Source organism: Acomys minous, assembly GCF_964271855.1.
Source record: "Acomys minous genome assembly, chromosome: 1".
Taxonomy (NCBI): Eukaryota; Metazoa; Chordata; class Mammalia; order Rodentia; family Muridae; genus Acomys; species Acomys minous.
The window spans coordinates 133,596,044-133,624,021 of NC_140483.1; the positions used below are offsets into that span (position 1 = coordinate 133,596,044).

The window sequence follows — 27,978 nt, forward strand, 5'->3', positions numbered from 1 at the left end:
ACAGACTTCTCAGTTGCACTGAAGATCGCCTCTCTTCATTGTTAGACTAGAACAGCAATAGTGCTCAGCTCATTGAAGCTCAGTCTCTACAGAGTAGTAGGCCAAAGTAGTGTTTGTATCCTTAAGGATAAAAAGAGAATATATTAAGCCAAAAAATAATCTTTAGCCTTTAAGTTGCTATATAACAAAGTGATTTTAAATTTAAGTTGTAGTACATTTTTCTTTCAAATTAATGATCCAAAACATAAAAACCTTTTGCCTATATCTAAATATTTATTTACTCTGAAATGGTAGATTTATATATATATTTGCTGAATCTAAGCAAAATATTGCTTTTCTATATACTGATACTCAAGTGCTTGACTGTTAATTAAAATATCCCAACATCTCTACATTTATTAAACATAGTAAGGTAGTCCTATGTAGTGCCATGAAACAGGAGAAACAAACAAACCAATGGGAAGTCAAACTGCAACAGTGGGTACAGGAAATGGCCTTATATACAGAGACAACTCCTTCCCCCTAGTTCTAATCAGAATGGCGAGAATGCATAAATTTAGGAAAATTCCAGGGTAAAGAATTTCGACTTGGCACCATTTCTATATGGCAGTAATTACCTGAAAAAGAAATTAAGAAAGCAAGTTGGTTTACTTACAGCTATGATATTTTGAAAACTTTAAAAGATTGGTTCTGCAGCTATTATAGAGGTTTGTAAATCATGATTATTAAACTGAGTAACTGTAGCCAGTTTACAAATCCCATAGCTATGGGTGTGGTGATTATCTTAAAGCTTGTTACTTCACTACTTTGGGTTTTTATCAACGTAATATATAATCATACTGAAGCAAAAGTTACAAGAGAAACAATCTCCAGAATTAAATAAAAATGGGCATTTGTTTATATGAATATAAAGGAAAGAACGTTAAAGATGCATAAATTGCAGTGCTCCGTCTCATGCTGACTAAATACTACCTTTCCTATATTAATAAGAAATTAAATAAAACTGATCAAAGTAATAAGGAATATATTTCCAGTTGTGAACATTATTTTCATTTATGATTTTATTAGACAAAATTGACATCACATAACAAAATAATATTTCAAATTATACAGATAAATAAAATAAGCAGGTTAATATACACTGAAAAGGGTAGCCTTTCACAATTATTTCCTCAAAGGAGAAATAAGGATCTGCTTCTTCTCTACAATCTAAATAATTAGGTTAATCTACAAAGAAAGCAAATTTATAAAATAACTGATTATAATTCATGCATTGGAAATATTATGCTTTTTTAACTTTACTGAGTTCAAACATTCAGATTTTAAAAAATAAGACCTGGATCATTTAATAAAATTTACTTGTGATCACTGCAGTTCCAGATGTTTTCAGTCAGACAGCAGAAGTAGCCATAAAGAATACCTGAGGTGAGGGGGAGGGCTATGAAGGCCTTCCGTTAACAGTCATTAGCAATAATTGTGAAATACAGCCATCCCTTGGTACCTGTGTAAAACTGACTCCAGGAAGCTGAGATCAAAGTGGTTAAAATGCTCAGGCCTGTAGAGAGAATAGTTTATGTACTGTATGGATGCACTGCCTGTCAATTAAAAGAACAAAAACAAAAAACAAAACCATGGCCTATAAGAAAGGGTAGATTAGAAGGTGGGACATCCGGCAGGCAAAAAGGATGCTGAGATAGAGCCATGCTCAGGAGATTTGCCTGGAAAGGTGAGAAGGACAGATGCAGGGAACCTGAGCAGAGGTCACCAGCCACATGGCAGACTTAGACTGCTATAAATGCATTATTGTAAATTATTAGCTAGTCAGGGAATGAGCCTCGCTATATGACCCAGGTATTTGGAAATATATTTTGAGTCTCATTTTTGGAGGGAGCTAGGGGCTAGAAGGGTCCTTTAAAAGAAGTAGAACCCTAGAATGATTCTCAGGTACACTTTAAATCTTGTCAGCATATTTATAATACCTAGAAAGATGTAAATGCTGTTTACAGTGTTATGGCTTTGGGGATGGAAACACCCTGAACATGTTTTTTATATACAAATGGATTTTTTTTTTCTCACCGAGTATTCTGATCCTTGGTTGGCTGAATATTTGGTTGTAGAAACTAGAGGAGAAAATGTGGTTATTTATAAAATTATCAACTTCTTAGTTTTATGAAAAGAGGTTTCAGTCACTGGCTGGACAGTAATTCTTTAATAATAAAGACAGAACCTGTGTAATATTAAATTCTGACTGACTGCTGCTGATGGGTAGTGACTAGTAACAGCAGGAACTGGAGCGAGCTGTCTGCAGTTAGAGTTGAACTCCTACTGACAGTTGCGTGGCCTTGGTTCTGTAGACTTTTCCCTAATCTCAGAATTGTTTGATAATATTCACTTTTGGTCATGATAGATTCAAATAAAAGAATCTAAGGAATGAAGAAAGGAACATATGCTAAAACATAGTAAGTACTGATAATTTATCTTTAATTGAGAGCAAAGAACACATCTATAGGCTATATTTCTGCTTTTTCCAATAGAAATGTTTGGTAATATTTAAATATTACTATAATAATTTATCCTTACAATTTATTTTGGAAAAATCAGATTATTATTCTCATAATTTTCTATAGCCTAATAATTCTGATAAATAGAAAAATTTAGTTATATAAGTTTAGTATAACACTTCAAAAAGGTTTTATTCCAAGAGTATTATTTAAAAAATCTCTGCAAACATCCACGAGTTAAGGGAGAATAGATATGCCATGGGTGGGTACCCATGGCAGAGAACAAGCTAGTCTGTTGATTCTTGCCTCTTGTCATTTTTGAGACAGGATCTCTCATTTGTTGATATGTTCAGCAGACTAACTACCTTACAAATGTCTGGACTTTGTCTATACTTGTAGCTTCCTACAGGACTAGTGGAAAAGAAAATGTATGCTACCGAGCTCATGTTTATGTGACTTCCGGATGTTCAGATTCAGGTCCTTATGCTTGCACAGCAGGCACTCTACTCACTGATCAGCCACCCTTACCCTAGAACTGCTTCCTTTCTGCTGTGTATTATAAGATAACTCCCAGAACTAATTTGTTTCAGAATGTCTTTATGCTCTGGAGATTAGCATGCATTATGTATTAGTATTACTCAATCGATTCTCTCAGCAGAACTAAGAAATAACATTTGTGTAAAATTATACAGTCTAGCTATTTTTCTATTATAATGATAAATACTGAATTCTGTTGGTTTTACTATTTATTTTAAAAATATAAGTTGTCAGTTTGTAAGCACATGACATCTATGGATCACTAACAGTGTAAACCTACTAGCCATTCTAAGAGTGTAAGACTTTCAAATGAGGACATAACTCAAAACCACAGTTTAAACATTATTTAAAAATATTTGTTCATCTATCTCTAGTTTTCAAGTGATAAGTAAATTTTCTGTATTACTTATAGTAAAATTAAAAATAGTAAAAAGAAAACAACTTGAGTATTAACACTATCCTTTCTTAGACAGTTCAGTAGTCTCTGATGAAGATTTAATTTTAAGATATGAATAAAAAATAAGCCCTGGAAAGATTGACAAGTTTCCCCAAAGACAAAGTATCTGAACACTATAAACCTTTTGACCACTATGAAACAACTGTTTGCTCTACTGCATTAAAGTGAGAAGCAGTCGTTATCATTTATTAAACAACCTCCTCTTGTTTTTAGTCTTTAATTCAGCAGATCAAACCAGGGGCATTAAGCAAGCAAAAGCCCTCAGCGCCACAGGCACCTGAGTCTTCAAATGATGACACTGACAGATGTTCTACACAAAGCTAGTCTTCAACAGAACATGGCTAAAAGTTAGAAACAGAAAAATAATAACCTGTCACTTAAGCAAGGTTTTGTTCACAAGAAACTTGCAAAGTGAGTTTGATCACTAGGGCAAGCCAGCTAAAACCTGAATACTAACAAACTTCAGAGTCACCAAAGAGTTCAGAAATAAAGCACATCCCCTACTGTACTTTGGGTCTGTACTTATATTGCCAGATGTACCTAACATGTATCCACTCCTATGCCTTTGGACCTGTAATCCAAGTATATCTTACCTGTATGTTAGCTGCTTTATGTAATGCAAGCATTTTCTTTATGATAAAACTGAAAACTAAAAGGCCATCCATTAAAATTCAACTGCAGTCAGAAATTCACAACACTATATTAGGAATGTTAGGAATGTTACTGACACAATCTTTCTTGTCAGATGTTTTCTCTGTATGGTAGTGTCCACTGTGGGACAAATAATACCATCTTGTAAAAAGTAAAAATGAAATAATTCATAAAGGTTACAGTAGCAAGTACATATTGATTCTGACAGTTTTCTTTCCATAACTCAAAATACAGGGCGTTTACTGAAGCTAGGTGATTTGATAAACAAACCATAACTGATACATTATGAAGCAGGCAGCTGTTGATCCAATACATAAGTCATTCTTTCTTTACTGTATTTTTCAGACCACTTTCTAGTTAGTTCTAGATAAAGACTTGGCTTATGGGGCCGGTAATCCAGGTATACTGTGTTAGCAGTTCTTTTGGGGACAGCCTTTTCAATCTGAGTTCCTTCATGCCACTCATTGAAAGAGGTGATGGAAATTAAACTGGGGTGGGTCTGGAGTGCAGCACTGAGACCAACTTCATAGTATTTCCCATTGATGCGGTTCCGAGTATTCTGAGTGTTCCACGGACGGATGCTCGTATCTATGTACCCAGGGCCTACACTTGGGATAAACATCAAGTCGTTCTGGTCACAGAATGATTTCAGGTTAGCCCAATTCTGATGTGATGAGCCATATGTAAAGCCATTTGTGGCAAAGTAGGTATAAATTCCATCAAAACCACTCTGAAGAATATCATATTTATGCTTCTCTTCTACTAGAAGTGCAATAAACAGTCCATCATAAGGAGAACTGCGAATACTCTGAGGTCCTGACGGTGTTAACAGATTAGCCCACATTTTAGCCTTTATGATATAGGAATCATAGACATAAAACATAGGCAGAGAATGCCCCATCCTTGTCTTGTACCTGTAAAAGGCTGGATGGCTTCCATACCTATAATAGAGACACATTGGAAAGTAAGATGAAACTCATAAAATATATCACAATAAAACTATGCATTGAAAATGATCTGTGAAGCTTGAGCATATTGTTCCCACTCTTCAGTGAGTCAGTTGTGCAAGTATAATAATGTAAACATATTTTTAATTTCATACATTATGAGACACTGAGTAGACTACCAACAGAAGGTTAATTATCTCATGCCAAAGCTAACAAGTGGTGACTAAAGCCATAAAATGTCTATAATTATCTGCATAGAGAGAAGTTGGTTTAATTTTATCAGTGGCAGGTGTCCACCTGTTGCTGAAATGATCCTCTGTAAGAAGATGACATACCTCAGAGAATCCTATCAGTAAAATACTTGCCAGAATAAAACTAATTATACAATTCTTTAATCATTCTATACACAAATGAGGACAGATATACAAACATTGCTGTGAACTCAGTTCGCATTTTATCTAAATATTCTTTAAAAAGACAAAATGTATATTCATAAGATTTTAAAAACAGAAAAATAAAATGAGTATAAATGGAAATCATAAATAACTTTAAAAGCATATAAAAATAGTGAAAATAGCAACCTTTATTCACCCAAAAATTGAACTATAAGAAACCTGAGAATGTTCTTCAGTTTTCTTGTGCTAAAATTATCAGAAATGACAGGTCATAAACCAACTTCAAAGTATCAATTAAATGTACTCCTAACAATAAGTATAGGACCATATAGTGCAATTATCAACATTGGAGAAACTTACTTGTCTATAATATATTTGACATTTTTATACATGTTTTGATCATCTCGATTGCTATATGGCTCTATGTGAAAAGTGACCTAAAAAGAAAAAAAAATTCAATTAAAGAAAGCATTATCTATAACAGTTTATTTTGCATAGTTAATAAGTTGCCAATTCCACAACATTAAAGGGAATATTTAATTGTACCCAGTGGCTAGCAAATATATCTTAGTGGAGACCACTTACTGAGAGTTTCCACTACTAAATAAACATGAGGCATTTCATATGCATGAATTCACTCAGCTTCCATTACTGTAGTGTGTAGGCACTGACTCCATTTTCTAAACAAAAAAGTAAGCTGCCATAGTAAGTTGCCAACAGCCTCCAGTTTGTTTGTTTGATACAATGTGTGGTATCTGACTGAAAGCTTTTCTAGATGGGTATTTTTTAGTGAAATAGATTGCAAGAGACTATACTCTTTATAAAACATAGAATATATTCTGAATTCAGAATATAGTTTTCTTTAAAAGAAAAAGATGAAAATGTCCAGGTTTCAGAATAATATGGATTCTCTATGAGGTATGTGACCATTATATTTACACTTGAAGTGAAACAAGAGCATATTCAGTAAATGATAGTTTAATATCACTAAAAGGATACTTTATGAACTTGTACTTGTTCTTTTATTGTTGAAATAACATAAAAGTACTTAGAAGATAATAAAAGCTTCACAGAGGATAGTAATTTTCATATTACTGCTGTTAAGGCCCATATGTCACTATTGTAACTGAAAGCAGAAATTAAAACTGTTTTTCAAATATCACAGATTTAAAATTTCTACCTAAAAGTAAGAGTTTTACATAATTAAGTTTAATGAGTTATGTCTACTAAACAGCTTTGCTTGGTATTCTATCTCTAACTAGTAAAATGCATGGTATAGAGAATAAATAATAATCACAAAAATTTTTCTCAAATTCATGGAGTTATCGATAGCAAGCACATTTTCTTTGTAATCTAATAAAATTTTGTTTAATTTTTTATTTTAAGTGTGACATTGTCTGACAAAATATTTCTATGGTACTGAAAATATTGTTTTTTTTCAAGTCTCTTATTATACCAAATGTATTTTTCATTAATTAATTTTCATAGAATTAATTTTAAAGTCAGGCTACTAGTAAGTCAATCATTCTCTACTTATGAGAGCACAATGATGTAAGGTTTTGTAAGTAAAAAATTTAGGACAAGTCATTCTTTTAATTTGTGTACAAAACTGCCCACCATTAAGGATCAGCTTCCTCCATTAAGTACAAATCAACATACCTGAAATAAATTCAAAGCCATAAATTTGTAACTTCTCAATTAAATCATGTTATTTTTAATTAATTTAACGATTTGATCATTATTTCTCTCTTTTCAGAGAAATCTATAAGACTAACATTAAAATAAAATTTAAAATGACAAAGTCTGATACATAAAAGTTAAATGTTCGTATTACTTTTAGAGGCTATGAATCATGTAAGAACTCCATTTTATACTAGTGATTTTGTCATTACCAAAACTCATCTGAACCCTGTTGCCAAGGCACGTTCCCATGTGAGTATCCAACTGAATGTTTTTTATTCCTTAATTCCTCTATGCGGTACCACCTTTTATTTCACTTATGAGTGATGTAAGTCCTCCTACAACTGGTGGTGGTGTCAAATACTCTGCAATTTTCTCTTTCTACAACTTACTTGGTTTTAGTCTTTAGTAGACTGTAAATTCACTTAACATGAGATACAAAATCTGCTTCCTTCTCTTCTGATTTAGTTAGATATGGTTGAAGATGTGGTTAGGTATGGTTTAAAGCCCCCTACTTTTGCCTCTACCTTCCAACTAAGATTACAGGTGTGTATGGACATGCCCAGCTCTCTTTCTTAATATTGTTCATGTGTAGAACATAATCTGGTGCATAGTAAGCACTGAATGAGTATATGGACAATATACTCAAATTAAACTCTAAATTCCTTAGACCCATTTTAAGTAAGACTTGCCAAGTTTTCACTGTGAATTTATACTACTCATTTAGGAAACATGACTGCATATAAACCATTAACATAAGAAAAGTAATTTATTCAAAGGTTAAAAATCTTTAAAATAAAATGTTAAATTTATTGAAATAGAATATTACTAAAAACTGAGGTATTTATTTTCCCTATAATCTGGGGGAAAGAAGTGATCATTCCAATTGATTGTGTTGTTAGTTGTTTGGATTCTGTGGGATATGATGTGATGATGCTGTATAACAAACACTCCCACAATTTTTAACTTTAAGTTTTATTTGTCTGATGCAAATCAGTTCAGATACTGGTGCAATGGCTTTGCTCTAGCCTCTCAACCAAATTCACACAAGTTCCAGAGTTTTGTCTCTAGGGCCCTAGACAAGGGTGCGGTGTCTTCTCACATTAAAACAACAAATAAGCAAGCAAACAGAAGCAAAAGCATAAGAGTATATGGCAGACATTCTATTTTCTCATGATTCATTAGGCAAAGCAAGCCAGGCAGAAAGCCTAACATAAAGTGGACAGGAAATATATTCACATTTCCTAAGACGGGACAGGAGAACAGGAATTTGCTCAAAAGCGCCAGAACCTACCAATCAGATCTGTCATACCTCCTTTAAAATGCCCTCATGACTTCTTTCTTATGATGTTATGCAAAAAGGACACAGTGAGCAGAAAGGATCCAGCTTTTACTTCTATAACTGAGGCATAACTATCCTATGAAATGACAGTTAACAGTGCTACAAGTGTATGTTTCAGAGAATAATACAAGCAAACATATATATGCTTAAACACACACACACACACACACACACACACACACACACACACACACACACACACTGGAAAAATAAGTCACCACTTAAGATTTAGATTGTACTGATTTATACTTGTCTAAACTGTCAAAATTTGCAAGAAGTAATGCAAGGAAAGCCACTAATTCTTTTTAATTAACTATGCTTCTTGCTTATAATTAAAAACACTTGCCTAAAACAATGTTTAGTTTAAATTAATCAAAATTGCAGTTACAAAGCATTTAATAACTAATGCTATTAGCACATTATGTAATCAAAACTAATAGGCTATAGCAAAAGTTTAAATGTAAGGCAAAGCCATGCCCAAGAAACTCCATTTCTAAACAAGTAATAACAAAAGTGAAGAAAAGCATTTTTTTAAATCTTCCAAATAGGAAGAGAACTGTAAAAATCAACCCAAACAAAATCAGAAACATATTTGTAAAAGTTAATGTCAAATTATCATAGTATAATAATTAAACTATTTTTAAGGTAAGTTTGGTAAGTTGAAGAGCTACTGAGAGTAAGTAATCAGTATTAAACACTGGAAAATTCTGAACATGGGCAAGAAAAAAATTGAAGAACTGTATTTTATCAACATCCATCTCTTCCTGATTATTAAATATCAAATCTGATGTACAGAGAGATCAGGTATGTTGGCAATGTTTACAGAGACAGGTAATGAGGCCTTCTTTACTTTCCTCTTCTACGTAAGGACTCTCAGTAGAATTAAAACAGTCTATCTTCAAGTATCAAGAGGTTTTAACTACCTTTTATAACTTCACTCAAGCTAAAATGTCTAATTTCATTACCTCTCACCACAGAATTGGGGCACAGACTGGACAGATCAGAGGCCTTGGATTTACTTTGCACAAAATAAATCACTGACTTATTCAACCTCCTGTGGCTCCAGAACATGAAGACTTGACTTCTGCAGACTCCAACTGCCAATAGAATTTGCTGAATGGCACTTTGGAGCATGTTACATGGAAGCTCCTGTCAGTTCATTTGAGAGACACTAACTTAAGACTTTCTTTAGGGCTACAGAAATATACAAGTTATACTACACATACACATACACACATATACATATATCTGTATATATATGTATGTACACATACACACATATACATATATCTGTACATATATCTGTATACATACATATATACATGTGTGTGTGTGCGCACGTGTGTGTGATAAATTTGCTTGCTGTCAAACTTGAACACCTGAATTCAATTCCTGAGATCTACATGATGGAAATGGGGAGCCAGCTCCCCAAAACTGTGCTGTGACATCCTCACATACCATATATGTACGTATGCCGGACTATAATATACACTACAAAGAGAAAAGAAAATCCCTTCTCCACTACTATGAATCCATAAGAATGAAAAGATAAATTTCAAGAAGCAAAGACAGGAAAAAAATATTAACAGACAGACCAAAAAAAAAAAAAAACTGTATAAAGCAGATGCTGAGAAATTACCTACTGCCTCTAATCTAAAATATCACAGATTATGTTGAGTCAAGAAGGAAGCATGTACAAGGGGGAAACTGCAATAAAATATTTTGTTGGGAAGTATAGAAAATAGTACATACCCATGTCTCCAAACTCTAACCCCAACAGAGGAGACCCAGAGAATCCCAGAACCCCTCATGAGAGTTCATCTGAATTAAAACTTTGTGAAATAAGCAACATCAGATTAAGACTACTGTCACAGGCAGGCGGAGCCTCAGTAGGATTAAAACTGCTGGCTTCAAAGATAAATAGTAATGACATAGTATAGCCAACACTGAAATCCATGCAGGGTTAGTGAGACCCCCCAAAACAGAGGAATTGGGCTGGGCACCAACATCCCATGTCAAAGGTTGGAAAACATCCGAGGAAGGCTGAACTCTGATTTTGAAAGCAAGACAGAAATTCTGGATACAGACAAGCCTTGCAATCTACAATAGTGACTGTCTGCAAGGTACACTAGAACAGTAGTGACATAGACATTTGTGGAAGTAATCAAATACTCTGATTCTATTTAAGGCCAACTCCATGAGATGGAACCCACACCTGACACTGCTTGTATGGTCAGACCCTGAGACTGGAAAGGCCATGGACCTAGAGGAAAACTAAGCACTGTTGTTCTGCTATAGGAACATAATAATAAAAATGATATCTAATAATTTTCTGCTACACCCAAAGCAGTTCCTCAAAGTATTCTATAACATAAGGAGAAAAAGGTACCAGACCTATTTTTATAAATCCATACTACATTGATAATCAATCCAAGTAAAGACATGATAGAAAATAAATTCATAAGGCAATTTTCCTCCTGAATATATTTGCAAATATTATCAATAAAATACTGACAGACCTAATTCCAAACATATCCAAAAGATCGCTGATGATCAAGTTGACTTCATTTCAAAGGATGTGAGGATGGTTCAGAGATGCAAATCAACAAATGTAAGAAATCACACAACTAGTTTCAGAATAGAAAGCACATGAACATATAAATAGATACAACAAAAGCCTACATGATCTTTCATGATAGAAACAAAGAAACAGATAACAAAAACAAATCCCCAAACCGTAAAAATAGAAGGTACCTACTTCATCACAGATTGGCAAACTTATATTCAACTTTACACTAAATGGAAAAAATGGAAGGTATCCCAATGACAAGCATGAATAAGATTGATAGGGTCCACTCCCATACCATCACTATTTTTCCCATGCTGAAATCAATTCAGAATTTTAAATTTTAACTGTAGCAATAAGGCAAAAGAGAAATATAAGAGACATAATGGTAAAAGATTTATCTGAAGAGAACCTAGGGCTAAGTGGTGGTGGAGTAGCCTTTTAATTCCAGAACTTGAGAGGCCAGCCTGCTCTACAGAGTGGGTTCTACAACAGCCACACAACATTCTAGAATGATAGACAAAGACACTCTGCTTTGAAAAACCAATGAGAGAGACAGAGACAAAGACAGAGACACAGAGAGAGACACAACTAAGAAACACTTTTCAAAAACTGTTGAGCTACTGACAATGCCCTTCTTTGACTATAATACTCTACTACTGAAGACAACACAAACTTGAATTGTAGAATGAAAAAAGTCAACCTGGTATGATCCGGAAGTTTTGTCCTTTCTATAAAGTTTTAATAATGTTGGTAGTTACTATACACAGAACTGGTTAAGAACAGAAAACAAATTTTACCCAGATAACGAACTCTATGAGCTATAATAATAACCAACCTGAAAAGACATAACTACTGGCACAATAATAGCATAAATGCCATGTAAGAATCAACCAACTACCTTATTTAAGGACCACTCTTTAAGACGAACTAAATAGCAGAATCTTTTTAGCCACCAATCCCTCAGCAGGAAAACCCATCAACCCCTGGACTCCAACAAGCTTGGGCCTTGAAACCCCAGCAATCCTCACCCTGGCAAGTTCCACCCCCAAGAAATCATATATAAAGCCCATGTCTGCTCAGTTTCCTGCTGCCTTCTCCTGGGAACAGAGGCAGGCACTCCTGGATTCATCCCTCTACACCCTGGACCCTCCCAATAAATATCTTTTATGAAATTTGCTGCCTGGTGTGACTCATCAGAGGAAGCCAAGAAGCAATGAGGAGAAGAAGTGGAGCTGGGCTGAGGCTCCTGAGCTCCACAACTCAGCTGGGGATTCTTTCCCTCAGAGCCCCAAAGCTTCTGCTGAGGAGGCCTCCTTTTAGAGCTGTGTGGTTCCTGGGCTCCCATGTCTCAGGATACCTTTCCATTGGGATACCTTCCCATCTCAGAGCTGTGTGGTTCCTGAGCTCCCAAATCCCAGGACACCAGGACACCTTCCCATCAGAGCAGGAAAGCCAACAGTATTAATTCAAACTCCTAATGACTTATTGTTATGCCTGTAGATTAGTTCATCTCTAACCCCCAGAGATGTTTGTTTGTGCAGTATATGGTTAACTAGTCAAGATCCAGAGAATAAGACTCTGCACAATGCTGAGTTCTACATGGAATGTCTATATCACACATCTCTTCACTAGGATAAGGATCAATGCAGACAAGGAGGCAGAAAGATTCTATGAATCAGAGTCACAGGATGACTATAAGACAACAGCATTCTCTGGGTACAACAGCGTAGCTGCATATATGAAGTCATTGTGGTTATGACAGCACTTGTGAGATCTGTAAAAGGTCAAGTTGAGTGAAATCCCAGAGTGGAGAGGGCAGCTGGACATCAAGTCCTGCCCCTAACTGAAGAGCTATTGGCAACCGATAGCTTCTGGGAGAGGCAGAGACAGTTTTCAGTAAGATTAGGGCCAGGGTCTGTCAATCAAACTCCACATGAAGATGACCAAATATCCAAGAATATCAAGAATTGGACTTGATAGGATGATTTTAAAAAGAGAGAGAGAAAGACGTTGTGGGGGGACACAAAGTTAAGAAGGTAGGGAAAAGATGGCAGACAAGAGAGGAGATAGGCTGAATATTACCAAAACGCACTATATAAAATTCTCAAATAGTTAATATAAAAGTTCAAAAAATATTTAGAAAGAAATTTATTTTCTAATTACTTTATAAAGATGTTAGCATTTTTATTTTTAGGGGATACTCATATATTAACTTCAGTAATTTCTGTATTTCTGTCAACCCTTCTATTACTATTAAAACGCACAATACAGGCCAGACAAAGTAGTACATGTATTTTATCACAGCACTTGAGAGGCAGAAGCAGGATTACACTAAGTTCCTGATCAACCTGGTCTACATAACTAGTTTCAAGCCAGTCAGCTTTACTTAGCCAGTCCTTATTTACAAAAACACAAAAACAAAAAACAAAAAACAAATCCCCCAAAAATATAATAAATGAATATAAAATACGCAAGGAGTATCTTATAATTGGATAGGTTCTAAAATTTAAATTATTAGAATAAATCTTTAAGAAGCAGTAATATTTAAAAACATTTCTACATATACCAAATTTCAATTAAAATGCATAATAAAATATTACTGTAAGAGGATAAGAAGGATAATAATGATACATATAGTTTGAAAACAAATTAAATACCTTCAGATTATATTTGTGAGCTTTATCCAAAATAGTTGGTACCAAGTGATCAGTAGCTTCTCCATTCTCATCACTTAAATCAGGTGGGTACCAAGACAGGGCCAATACTCCTAATAGAGAAGCATAACAGAATGAAAAACAGCAAGGCATTATCAAGATTGACTGCAGGTGCCAAAAACTAGCAACGTGAGTTCCAAGTACACTCACAAGGGTGACACGGTTATTTGGTTACTTTATACAATACTTAAGCAATTGATATCTTTTGAAATTAATAACACATTTTAGAATAATTATGACTATAAGCAAGAAAGTACAGTCCCTACATACTATCTCCTACAGTCCCTAACTCAGTTCTTCACATGCACACCTTTCATTCATATGCAGTATTTACCACATATGACAGATAGGTTCTATAGGCCATGGCATAGCCATGGTTTTTATTAGTGCCATGCAGTTCTATGGATAAGGTGACCACTACAGCATCAAATAGACTAGTTTACTATAAACATTAGTCTCTAGCCTATCCCCCCTCCTCCTCTCTCTTCCATTACCTCCAGCAGTAACTGATTTTTCACTTTATAATTCTGTATTTGCCAGGATGTCATAAAGCTTGAATCATAAAGTACATAGCTTTCTACAACCGGACTCATTTGCTTTACTACTTATATTTTAGCTCTTTCATATCTTTTTATGACTCAGTAACTCATAGTTTTTTTTTTTCTGCTGCATATCCATTTTGTGGAGGTTTATCCACTTTCCTATTAAAGGACATACTAGTAGTTTTTCATTTTTGGAAATTATGATTAAACTTCTATAACCATCCATATGCTAGTTTTTAATACATAAATATTGTTCAACAGGAGATTTAATATCAGCACCTTATGGTACCTCATGGTACCTGCTTATTTCTGTACTAAGAAATTACAATATAGCTATTAGAAACACCAATCTACAGAGAAATCATTAACTGAAGAGAAAATACATAAGACAAATACTTGAAAGCTTCAAATATAAAGAAATGGTGGGGGCAGTAGAGAGACAGCACAGATAGCTCAATGAATCAATACACTTTTTAATAAAAGGAAATAATAACGTTATATAAAGCAAAGCTTATGGAAAATAAGGAATGAAGATTAGAAATGGCTCAAAAATCAAGTCAGCCAAAAATCCAGAACAAATGGAGAGGACTTATCAGGGCCATCATTAGCTGAGGAATTATAAGCAATGTTAAGGCTCTTGGAGGAGTCAGAGTCAGTAGATGATCTGATCATGCACTTATAGGCTGTACTAATTAGACTCTCCGAGTTTATAAACAGAGCACATAGGTTGAAAATGAAAAGTGGTGATGGTTGGAAAAACAGGGCAAGAATTAGAGGCAATGGAATGGGGGGTAGATTTGCTTAATACACATTAAATGCACAGATAAACCCCCCTTTTGTTTTTTGTTTTTTTTGAGATAGGGATTCTCTGTGTAGCCTTAGCTGTCCTGGACTCACTTTGTAGACCAGGCTGGCCTCAACACATAGAGATTCACCTGACTCTGCCCCCTGAGTGCTGATTAAAGATATAAGCCACCATACCAGGCTCAAATGAAATTCTTAAACAGTAAAGAAAAAGAAACTGCTGGAGACCTACACTTTTTACATTCAAATTCTGTCATAGTCATAATACGCACAGAAGAATTATAAATAGAAGAACAAAATGATACTTTCATTCAAGTGAACAGGGGGAAAGCTATATTTGTCCTCTATCCAAAACATAGCAAAACATGTAACAGAATAAAGAACTAATAGTGGATAGAATACAGGCAAATTATGGCTATGATAGAAGAGAAATGCACCTAGATAAGGATTTTTGTGGGAAAAAAACTTGGGAGAAAAGTGGTCAACATTTGAACAGCCTACTAGGCCAACTTATAACGGCATCAAGAGGAACAATAAACATTTTTCAGCATACAGCCTAGGAAAGAAATTTCCTTCTCACCAAAAGCAATGGAAGTAAACATGCATAAGGGAAACAGTGCATGTCAAAAAGCCAAAAAACATGTGAATATGTAAGCAATGCATTCTTCCACAAAATTCAAGCCAGGATACTATTTATAATGCGATAATTTCTAACAGCTATTGATCTCATAGCAGGCCAACATTAGATATAGAAAATAAGAAATGTCATGAAGACAAAGACAGAAAGATTACTAAGCTAGCAGTCAGGGTGACCACAGATGTCAGCTCCCTCACGTGTGTCTGAAGGGAGCGAAGCAGCTCTAGGAAGCAGCAGTCTACAGCCCTGGCTCTCAGGGCTCACGTGTCTCTGCTGTGCTTCATGCAGACATTTAGGTGAGCCAGCAGCAACATTCTTAACAACATAACCAAAGCAAAGTCCCTCAGGAAGCTATCTTCTTTCTGAGCTTACACAGCATGCTCAGAGAATATGAATAAAGTACAAGCAAGCACAATAAAAATACAAAAGAACACACACACACACACACACACACACACACACACACACACGGAAATAAAGCTAAAGCATCAGGCTTTACTAGTGGAGCTCCAAAAGACAACAGCCCTGGCTATGTGAAATCTTCAGACTTTGGCCCTAGATTCTAAAACATTTTTCAGACACTGGATTATAGATTGTCATTTTTAGGAGTTTATGATTATCTAAAGACATGTACCTGGAAATTACACAAAGGGCAGAGAAAGATGAAGGGCATTGGTAACTGATAATAACTGATCACTTTTCACCAGTTAAGTTAAAATTATACAATGCAATACTACAGCCATCTTAAAACATAAATACTGAGAGTGACTATACACTAGGCCAAAAGTGACTACAGAATGAAATAATTCACACATTCAATGTCAGACAAGGCATATACAAGATGAGAAAGGGACATAAAAAGGACAAGCAGAAAGGTGAAATGGAATATTTAAAACCATATTACATTAAATAAAAAATGAAATTGACAAAGAAATTGAAAAGAAGTAGTTAAAAAAAAAAAAAAAAAAACAAAGCCAAACTACAGAAAAGCAAAAACAGTGGAAATGTGCAATACTCAGCTGCAGAAGCAAAGACCCTCAATCATATAATAAAATATAATCAAGTGAAAATGACTAAAACTGATTAACAACACAGGTGAATCACAAAATACTGTGCTATGCAAAATAATACAAGCGAACAGGAGAGCTAATTCATTACGCTGTCATAAGGACCAATCACAAGCATGTCACAGTGACAGATGTCGGATACAGTGGCTAGAGTGGGGTCAGGGTCAGCAGTAAACAGGATAATGATGATGACAGGTTAAAGAAGGGGAAATTGTCCTGCTGCACTCAACTCATGACCTTTTCCCCTCAGCATACTTCACCATGCATGGTCAAGAGTGAAGCCTTTTGGATTACAGAGATACTTGATTCCATGGATATATTGGTATTTTAAAAGATAAATTAAATATTTATATTTAATGTAATTCATTAATAATAAAATTGTGAATTCAGTTAGAAAGTAAGAAATTGGTATATTCATTATATCCAAAAATACTTCACATTTTCTCATTTAAACAAAATACATTTAAAGCAATTTAAAAGTGGTTACCTCAATTATTAAAAACACATAACTTAGGCCTGGTAGTTTGGGCCCACAGCCTCAGCTACTTGAAAGGTTAAAACAGGAGGACCTGCCTGCAGTCCTTAAAAATCCTGTCTCATAATACAAGGCAAAAGAGGCTGTAGCTCAGGTGTGGAGGGGGAGGGGTTGCCTAACACATGTGTGGTCACCAGTACAATTCCCCTCGCTGCAAAAAAAAAAAAAAAAAAAAAAAAAAAAAAAAAAAAAAAAAAAAACCAAGAAACTGAACAACAAAGCAGGATAGAGTTAAGACTCTAATAATAATAAAATTGAGTAGTAATTTAATTGTCCAAATTATTTATATATGTAAATAAAATAATTACCAACCAATTGAGGCTGAGCGCATCTGTCTCATGTGAGCTTCTATGACAGAAGGGTCCTGAGAGCTGTAACTTCCTAACTCAGGGTAAAAACTGGAGCCAATGTCATCTGGGGGAGTATGTTTCCCCTGTGGATAGTTCTTGGCTATTCTAGGGTCCCAATGCTCCAAGACCGGATGATTCCAGTGTACATATTTACCATCAAATTGTGGATTTCCATACCAACTGTAATAAAATACATGTACAAAATAATTCAGAGGAGGCAGTTCTTCTAGGTTCACTTCAGAGGTTTTAGGTGGTCGCTCAGTTATGTCAGCAGCTTTTAAATTCTTCGTGTTTGTTTCCATGTTAACTCTATCAGTCTTTTGGAAGTCAGCTTTGTTTCCCAAGTGGGCCTTTGGGGGATGAAGTTCTGGAAGAAGGTCAAGTCCAAAAGGAGTTTCAAAGGATGCTGTATTTGGCCTCAGTGTCTTTAAGCCCATCATCAGGGAGAAAATAAATAGAATAAAAAGTGACAAAATGATGCAAGTCCTTCTTCGAAATTTTGCCATGATGACATACTTTAAACTTCAAAATAGTAAATGTTTTGCTGTAATTCATTGAAAAGGGGTCATTAGTAATTCATCTCAACAATGTTTTCCACAGTATTTAAACATAAACTAAAATCCAGTCTTTACATTAAAAAATAAATAACAGGATAAAAAACCACCCAAAACTGTTGAATAAAAGAACACACACACACACACACACACACACACACACACACAGAGGCAAATACACATACATATACAAGAAGTACTGATTTGGAAATTTCACTATATATACGCCAATAATATTTAGTCAGATGAGACCTAGGAATTCGTTTAAAAAATGAAATATATTTTGCACAATATCCATGTTATCATGAGAATAAACTCATTACATACAAATGTATAAACATTCCCTAAAGATCTGCAAATGAGAGCGAACACATGATTTCTAATTTGAGTTACATCATTTAATACTTTCCAGATACCTCAATTTTCATGCAAATTTCCTTATTTCATTTAAAATTCAACTGTAAACATGAATCGCATCAGAAATGAATTAACAGTACTGTCATGTTGGGTTGCTCTCTTGAGCTCTTCCTGTTCAATGATATGGCATCTAGACACCATCAGAGAGCAAAACCAAATCTTGATTTTAGACTTCCCAATATCAGTGCTGTGAGAAATACATTTCTCTTCTATATAAGTGATCTAATTTTCTGAACCTTTTTATAGCAGCATATAATGGACTGATATACAAAGTAACAGGCAAGAATCAGGTTAAAGTTTGATGGGACACAGTATAGCCATATTGCTGAGTATGTCACCCAAACATTCTTAACTCATAAAATAGAACACATATCAGAATTCGGAATCCATGGTTCAAGTAACTACCGATGGTTATTGACAAAAACATTTATATCTGTGCCATTATTCTCTATACAACACAGAATACTGACTATTTATAGACACTAGACACTTAGAGAATTTTATCATCTAGAGATAATTAGAAATGCACAGGAGGAGAGAAATAGGTTATATTCAATATCTAATATAAACTTGAGCATCTATGAATTTTGGTTCCCAGAACTAATATACATACATAGAGCTGGCTATCTATAACTATATAATAGCAAAGTGTAATTACATGCAATTATAGATATTAACATGATTGAAACCACAGGAAAAAAATACAGGAATTGAATTGTTTTCACCATTTTGACAACTTTTTTAGAAGTGAAAACATTTTTTTTTTTTTAGTTTTTTAAATGTTTATTCTCTATTGTTTGTTTTTCAACACAAGGTTTCAATATGTAGTCCAGGCTGTCCTGGACACACTTTGTAGACCAGTCTGGCCTCGAACCCACAGATATCCACCTCCCTCTGCCTCCCAAGTGCTGGGATTAAAGGTGTGAGCCAACACACTTGGCTGAAAACTTTTTTTTTAATGGAAGAAAAAAATTCCCATGAGGTGGGTATAGGAGGACTATGAGACCTTAATATAATCTCGCTTATTTCTGGAAAGGATCAATTCTTGAGTCCATCAAACTCAGCCCTGCACAATGCCAGGAAGTGCAAGCGCTGCTGTGGGAATATGGCAGACTTATACATTGGAAGCAATGATGGAGCAACAGGACCACTTTGGTTTGAGGTATAACTGTCCTGCATTTTCCAAGCTATTGATATAATAAAATATCCTTCCTTCCCTTTGATTAAAGAATGTGACAATTTTGACCAGACATAAAGCAGGAAAAACTATTTTGGAGTATGATCTTGACTGTTCATGTGAGTAACCAACAGCTCTCTCGATTTGATTAAAAGCCTTCTCCAGAGGGGTAATTCAGGCTTGCTACTGTAAGCATGGTCAAAACCCATGGCTAGGGAAGTCAGAGGTTCCAAGAGAACATGTATTGATTTTTCTCTAAATGGTCACATGGTCATACTGTCTTCTAAATATTTTTTATGCCCATAGATTTATGTTGCTCTGGTCAGAGAAGCTTCCTATTGCAGTTGATACTAGTTATGAAGAGACTGATTACTGTTAAAACTGCTGAGATACACAACTGAGAGGCTTAGCTGTAGATGTCTGTCTGTCTCTATGAGCTCCCTGCCCCGACAGCATTAGAACATGGGAAACTGCTAGAGAAGAACAGAGAGAATTTATGAACTAGGGGATAGAAAGGAGTGCTGCGAAATGCTCTCCCGAGGACGGGTCATGGACTCATAGCAGCTGTGGCTAACTGCGTAAGAACAAGAGAATTAAAAGTCCCAGCATGGAACAGTCCTCCTAAGGCCCAAAATCTAGCTGAGGACTTCCGGTAGTTGATGACTGCTTGTAAAGAGACAGAGTCACACACCCATAGGTTGCTCAAAGTACAAGGATGATGCCACACCTGTGTGTTCTTGTGCAGGACTAAGTAAAACATCTCAGTTAATTAATTATGGAGGACATAAAGTTGAGAGATACAAAGGCCAAATTCTGCATAAAGTTAGAGGGTGGAGTAGAGGGTAGGTAAGATCAAGATACATTATATAAACACATGAACACTTCAAAGATCAAGTAAAAATTATTTAAATTTTGATCTCTGTAATTACAATAAGTCAGTCCACATTCCTATCTTTTCTTTGTCTAGTCTTTTCCCCGCTACAGTTATCTCACTCATAGGATTGTCAGGATAAAGACTCATTTCACAATTTCACATCTGACAACATATCACTAAGTAATTATGAGCCATGAGCAATAATTCATGATAATAATGGTGAAGCGCTGTGTGGCATGAAAACAATCCCAAACTAGCATACAGGGGATGGATGTGATAATATACATCTTTAATTCCAGAATGTGTGCAACAGTTTCCAGGCCACCCTGGAACTTCCAGGCCAGCCAGAGCTACATATTAAAGCTCTTCCTCTGAATGAATGAATGAATGAATGAATGAATATAATAAAACCAGCCCAGCATATGGGACTGAGAATGTAGCTCAGTAGTTGGGACAAATGCCCAGCATGAACAACTTCTTGGAGTCTAGGCTTGATCCTTAGTCCTGTCTGGAGAAAACTAATAAATACAGTACTCACCTTATTATCTCTAAAATATCACTCAAAGTTCAAGTCTAAGCAAAAATCTGCCTTCTCTTCCTGATGCCTCTCAAAGACTCCTGAGCAGACAACTCTATTGCCACAGCATCACTCTTGTTTACTGCTGCCATTTCTTACACTGTACACCACACCAACCTATCTGTGTACAAGTTTCCTAGTATATTTATACTCTAGTACATCCCAACAATATGACCACTGATCACTATTCAGCCTACTTTAGCTTTGGTCCTCCTGTTTCTGAAGTTGGCATGTGTTTGGGAGTAAGTCTCTAAAAGACTACTGTACATATGCAGACCAGATCTGTGTACAATGCATAATAAACAACACTGTAAAAGAAAATTCATGAAGATTCAATAATTTTAAAATCCATCTAAACAAGTTTGTGTATACTTGACTGTCCTGGACTGGCTTTGTAAACCAGGCTGGCCTTGAACTCACAGAGATATACCTGCCTCTGCCTCCGGAGTGCCGGTATTAAAGGCATGTGCCACCATGCTTGGGTAATAACTTAAAATTGTGGTAACATGATGCCTCTGAAACCAAAAACAAGCAATCCTCTTGCAGGAGATAGGCAAAGGATCAACTTACCTAGCTTTAACCAAAGAAGTTACTTGTGAGAAAATCAAGCAAACAAAAAAACCCTCAACGAGTCAACTGGTGGTATATAGGTTCTCAAAGCCGGATCCTCAGGTACTGCCTACCGACAGTGCGTCCTCAACAAAGGTACGGTTTGCACTACACAGTTTTTTCTGGAAAGCATGCTCTTTTTATGTTTGGTGATTTTAATCTTTTTAAATGATAGTTAATATGATTTCTAATAACAGTATTACACACTAAAGCAACTAAGAGATCTAAATGACCCAGAAGCAGAGTGATATGGATTATTTTAAAAGAATTTACTCATATTATGTAAATTAGAAAAAAATTAGTTTCCATTTTAAAATTATTGAATAAATTATAAAGATTGCTCTCATTTATTCTTTTGTTTTGATATTATTTTCTTCTAATTTTATGCTAGAGAAAGTACTTTTAAAACTAATGTCAAGAACACACATTTGAAACTTGCTCAGGTCAATTCTACCGCAAGCATGGTAACCTTTTATACTCGAGTTCAGTCAGGCACAATCTCACCCATTTTTACGTCCAGAATCATCTACGAAGCAAAACTTCATGCGACAAATGGTGAAACAGAGCAGATAACTTTTTCGAAGTTTTTAGTTAGAAAACATCTAATTAACTGAGCATCTTGCAAGGGAAAAATACAGTGCAAGAACTCAAGCTCCTGGCTGAGGCCTCCGTGGCTTCCAGTCTAGAAGGCATACCAGAATGATTTTTTTTCTCCATGGAAGGTGACTTTGAAGAAATGATCAATAGGTTCCACCCCCTTGAACTGTGGTCCACACTCAATGATAAGGCAGCGTATCACATTCTATTTTCTGATCATATACTCATTACTTATTTTAAGAGTAGGGAACAGCAGCTTTTTAAGCGTAACTAACATGAATTATTTTCACCAAAACCTACATTAATGTTGCAATTTTTCCTTCAAGCTGCCGCCCATATACTGTAAGGTGAACACTCCGCGCCATCCAGTCTCATTTATATTTCTAACCTTACACAGACTCACATTAGCGCTCACGTGAGCCTCCTTGTAACTTGTTCTTCACACTTCTCCATCTCCCATCCTATTATCCGTAGGTCTTTGACACAACAAAACGGAAGTTGTAACCCGCTCACACTGTACTCCTCAATCTGTTCCTCCGCAAACGGAAAAGAAAGCGGCCACTGTAGTGGGGCGTCCTACAGTACAGAGCCAAGACTTTAAAGGGGAACTAAACAAAGGCATGGGGAGGACAGACTTCTCCTGGCGGCCGGCGGGCGAAGCTTGGCTAGGCGACCGCCGGAGGCCTCCAGGTTCTGGGCTCAAGGAGGAGGCGTGGGGTACGTCTCGGGACCAACACGGGGAGCCCCGGGAGGCCGGGCCCGGATGCGGTGCAAACACTAACCTAGAGGAAGGAACACGCGCGGAACCAGGCAGCTGGGCTGAGCCGGACCGGATTCCTGGAAGCCCGGGCTGCAGGGTCAAAGGGAGGCGCTGGCCGGCGGCCCACGATTGGCTGGCTGGCGGGCAAGCGCGCAGGCGTTAGCCGCGGAGCCGCCGTGGGCTTCAGACGCGGGGTCCCGCAGCTTCTCACCGGGATCTGGGGGCCTGACACCAGCCGGGACTCAACGACAGGGGCAAGGAAATCCGGAGTTGACAACTCCAGCCACTGCGGGCAAGCCACGCCTCCCAGACGCCAGCGCGGGGAACGGCTCGGGGGTGGGGCTCTGAGGGCCCCGGGGCGGGGCTTCCGGGAGAGGCTGGTCCCCTGGGGCGGGGCTCTGAGTCTCCTATCACGTCCTAGAGTCTTCACCCAGGTCTTGGTAGGAGGAAACTAGGCTGGGTTAAGTGCTGGTGGAGTCTCTTACCCTTTGCTTCTAAGGCTAAGCCACAAATCTCTAATAGAGATCAGGTGTGTTTTGTTGTTAGCCTTTTTAAAAATTCATTCACACATTGGTTATTTCCTAACTTTTAAAGTTGAAAGCGCGTTTGTTTGTAAGTGGATCTTTATTTGCAAGCCAGGAGTATGCAAACATATGTTAAATTTACAGTCATACTAATGATCTTATGTGTGCAGTTACAATAGAAGTAGAGAATAAGTCAGACGCAAAGAAAAAAAAGTTTTGCAGCAGAGGATACAGCTGGGGTTTCCATCTTACATCAGCCTCGGACACCAAGAGACTTCCATGTTTTGTTTTGGTTACATGGTAACAAAGAAATCTTGACTCAAAGGGTGGAACTTGCACATGGGAGGGTATAAAGAGTATTGTAAAAGCTACCCTTTAAAAATCTATTGGAATATATATATATATATATATATATATATATATATATATATATATATATATATATATAATGAAAATATGCCCTAGTACTAGCTATTAAAGCTTAAGAACAAAGTCTTCTTGTTTTCCTATCACTCTTACGCACTACTTTGTGGTTTTCATTGTCTTGTTCTTTTGAAAACAGGGTTTGGAAAATACGGCATTTCCTTAAAATGTTTCTTCCTGGTTTTCATGTTAAATAAGTGAATTGTGTTTTTTTATGTTAACCTGTTACATGCTTATGTTTTGATGTTCCTAAACATACAAATGCATTTTGCATCTAGTTTTCTTCATCTTTGTAAAAACTATTTCTTTATTTGTTTGCCTGAAAATATCATCTAATGGAATTTCTTTTAATTTATGTGTTCCCCCTCCATCATTGAAATATGAACCTGATTAGGTACCTGAGGCTATTAGGCTTTCTGGCGGAAATGCCTGTTCTCAGCCTAAGTTTATTTTACTTTGCATTGTTCGGGTTTGCTTTTTGTTTTGCCTTGTTTTGTTTTTGTTTTTAGTTAATTTATATGTGAATAAATAAATTTACAGCTTGAAAACACTTGCTTTGTGAATTGTCTTCACTTTTGTGATATCTTGATTACTAAATTCCTTAAAGCTTAGAATATTGCTTGTTACATTTAAGAATATTGCAATTGTGTAATCTTACATTTACACCAGACACCAAAATTTATGGTAAAACTTTAATAGTGTTGTATTAACATCAAAGAGAAAATAAGAATGTTGTTAGTAGGTCCATTCAACATTGTATGGTATTATTTTAAACATGATTATGAACTATTCTCTTTTGATTCTAAAATTTTTAAGTTTAGTTATGAGGTATATTTGACACAGAAATAATGAACAATATGAACTATAAGTAAGAACACCTATGCACTAAGCTACATATATATATATATATATATATATATATGTATGTATATATATAATTTGTAACTTCATTTTCCTTTATTGATGTTATTTGAATTATATTAGCTAAGATTGAGTCTTAATTAATTTTTACAAATTTAGGAATAAAATTGTTTTGATACTGATTGTGGTTCAGTGAAATATGAGAAATATATTTATAAATTTTTATAATTTAAAGAATATCCTCTGTGATGGGAATGCAGACTAGTACAGCCACTCTGGAAATCTGTCTGGCACTATCTCAGAAAACTGGGAATAGGGCTTCCTCAAGACCCAGCTATTCCACTCCTTGGAATACACACAGAAGATGCTCCAGCATACAACAGGGACATATGCTCAACCATGTTCATAGCAGCCTTATTCATAATAGCCAGAACATGGAACAGCCTAATGTCCCTCAGTAGAAGAATGGATAAAGAAACTGTGGTACATTTACACTATCGAATACTACTCAGGTATTAAAAACAAGGAATTTCCAAAATTTGTGGACAAATGGATTGAACTAGAAATGATCATAATGAGTGAGCTAACCCAGAAGCAGAGAGACTCAAATAGTATATACTCACTTATAATTGGACACTAGCCCAAGGGGCATTTTCATGAAAGTCTTCACTTACCAGGAAAGTGGGACAGAGGGGAGGACATCCTAAGGTGAGAGAAATATAGGAGATAGGGAAATAGATGGATCCAGAGGGTCCTAGAAACCTACAAGAAGAACACTATGATGGGTGGATGTGGGCCCAGGGGTTGTGCTCGATCTATGGCACCAACCAAAGATAATACATGCAGTCATCATCAAACCCCTACCCAGATCTAGCCAAGGGACAGGACATTCTCCACAGTTAAGTGGAGACTGGGGACTGACTTTCACAGGATCTCTGGTGCCCCATATTTGGCCATGTCCCCTTGATGGGGAGGCCCAATGGCACTGGGAAGAAGGATAGCCGACTACCAAGAAGAGACTTGATACTCTAGCATCATATTCAAGGGGAGGAGGTCCCCATCAGTCACAGTCATAAGGAAGGGGAATGGGGTGAAAACAGCGGGAGGGAGGGAGGAATGGGAGGATGCACAGAATGGGATAGCAATTGAGATGTAATATGAATGATTTTATTTTTCAATAAAAAAGAATATCCTCTGAATATTTTGTGTTTATAGATTTATATTTTTGTCTGGTATTTGCTGTAGTGCTTTTTGATTGATGTTATAAAAGTTTTTGTAGGCTTTTATTACATAGATATCTCACATTTGTTGCTAAATTTGGACATAACTTTCTTTAAATTACATATTGTATACTCAGATGCTGTGGTTAATTTAAAATGCATAAGATACTAAGATTAATTTCAAACACTGAAAGCAAAATTCCAGCAGATTATTATCATTATTAACCCAATGAAGCATTGATTTTATAGGTACTTCATATCCACAAGATGTGCTCACTGTTTGTTTGTCTGTGTTTTTCTTACATATCCAATCGATGCAGACAGTTGTTTCATTTATAAGTGTAATTTTCCCTATTTAAATCGTCTTTTCATCTCTAAAATGCATTAATACCAGATTCAGTGTAATTTTTCCCTATGTAAATCATCTTTTCATCTCTAAAATACATTAGCACAAGATTCAGTACAATTTCTTATGGCCCTAGTGACAGCATTGTTATACTATTCCTAGTTTAATTTAATACCATTAAACTTTTATCATGAATTTTGAGGTGTAATGAGTTTTTCATTATGTAGTTAATTGCTTCTAAACAGTCAGCTTACTGGGTATCCTGTTTCCAATCTTTTAACATGAACATTTGCTTAGCTGATCAAATTAATTTCATCATTTATTGAAATAGTCATAGTTTCCTAGTCTAATACATTGTGGTTATTAATAGGTTTTTCTGATGTTGAATGCAAGGGAAGGATTTTATTTTAGAAATATTCATATGTATATTCATTTGCTTAAAAGAAGTCTTTTATTACTTCTAGAGCAAGTCAACTAAAGTAGGTTCACATTACAGCACCCTGTGTTTATCAGATTTGTGCGATAGTGTTTAAAACTGAGTTAGAATTGTGGGTAATGTCCTATCCTGCAACTCTCACCACTCTTTCCCTTCCATGTAGGAAGGTTGAGATGGGTGGATAGAGCCAATGTTGACACCATTCTTTTTCATCCATATCAGTTTTCAATGTATTTTGTGTAGATTATATTTATTTTCTGTCTGTATCAATATTGTTTTATTATCATATATGAAATAGAGTTAAAGGCCATTTTTAACATATCTCAAATATAAACTGGTCATAGTTACTGGAAGGACTAATACTCTGTTAACACAATTTCAAATAGTACAGAATTTGTTTGGTACATTTCTAAATATTAACTATATAAATCTCTAAAGTGAACAAGTTACTAGTAACTAGTAAATTAATGAAAGTTTTTATAGGAAGTTTATGTACATGTGTACATATAAATACATAGAGAACATCTGAAAGGGTGTGTTCATTATGACCTACTGTAACTCAATAATTTGTCCTTCCTTTTTCCTTCCATTTTTCTTCTGTCATCATACTTTTGTTAAAATGACTTTGAGATTGCCCTCTTATACCTGTCGGAAGGGCTAAGATCAAAAACTCAAGTGACAGCACATTCTGGCTAGGATGTGAAGAAAAGGGAACACGCCTCAATTGCCAGTGGGAGTGCAAACTTATACAGCCACTTTGGAAATCAATCTGGTGCTTTCTCAGAAAACTGGGAATAGTTTTACCTCAAACCCAGCTATACCACTCCTGGGCATATACCCCAAAGATGTTCCACCATACAACAAGGACATTTGTT

The 27,978-nt window shown here is 35.8% G+C and overlaps 1 protein-coding gene across 5 annotated transcripts; it reads right to left on the reverse strand.

Annotated features, from left to right (window-relative positions):
- Window positions 1–249: 249 nt before the first annotated feature.
- Window positions 250–23,627, reverse strand: MANEA (mannosidase endo-alpha). 5 transcript variants are annotated; one of them, XR_014782797.1, is made up of 6 exons: window positions 23,316–23,627; window positions 17,691–18,272; window positions 13,737–13,846; window positions 5,849–5,925; window positions 2,077–5,087; window positions 250–617 (listed from the first exon to the last, which is right to left on the reverse strand). XR_014782797.1 is itself a non-coding variant. In XM_084800194.1 (5 exons), the coding sequence occupies exons 2-5, from the start codon at window positions 18,232–18,234 to the stop codon at window positions 4,430–4,432; spliced, it is 1,389 nt and encodes a 462-aa protein (XP_084656320.1). In that variant the 5' UTR covers window positions 18,235–18,272; window positions 23,316–23,627; the 3' UTR covers window positions 1,035–4,429. The 5 variants fall into 5 exon arrangements, 4 of the variants coding, with proteins under 4 accessions (XP_084656320.1, XP_084656323.1, XP_084656321.1 ...); XM_084800194.1 differs by lacking the exon at window positions 250–617 and having other exon boundaries at window positions 1,035–5,087; XM_084800197.1 differs by lacking the exon at window positions 250–617 and having other exon boundaries at window positions 1,035–5,087; window positions 23,505–23,623.
- Window positions 23,628–27,978: the final 4,351 nt, after the last annotated feature.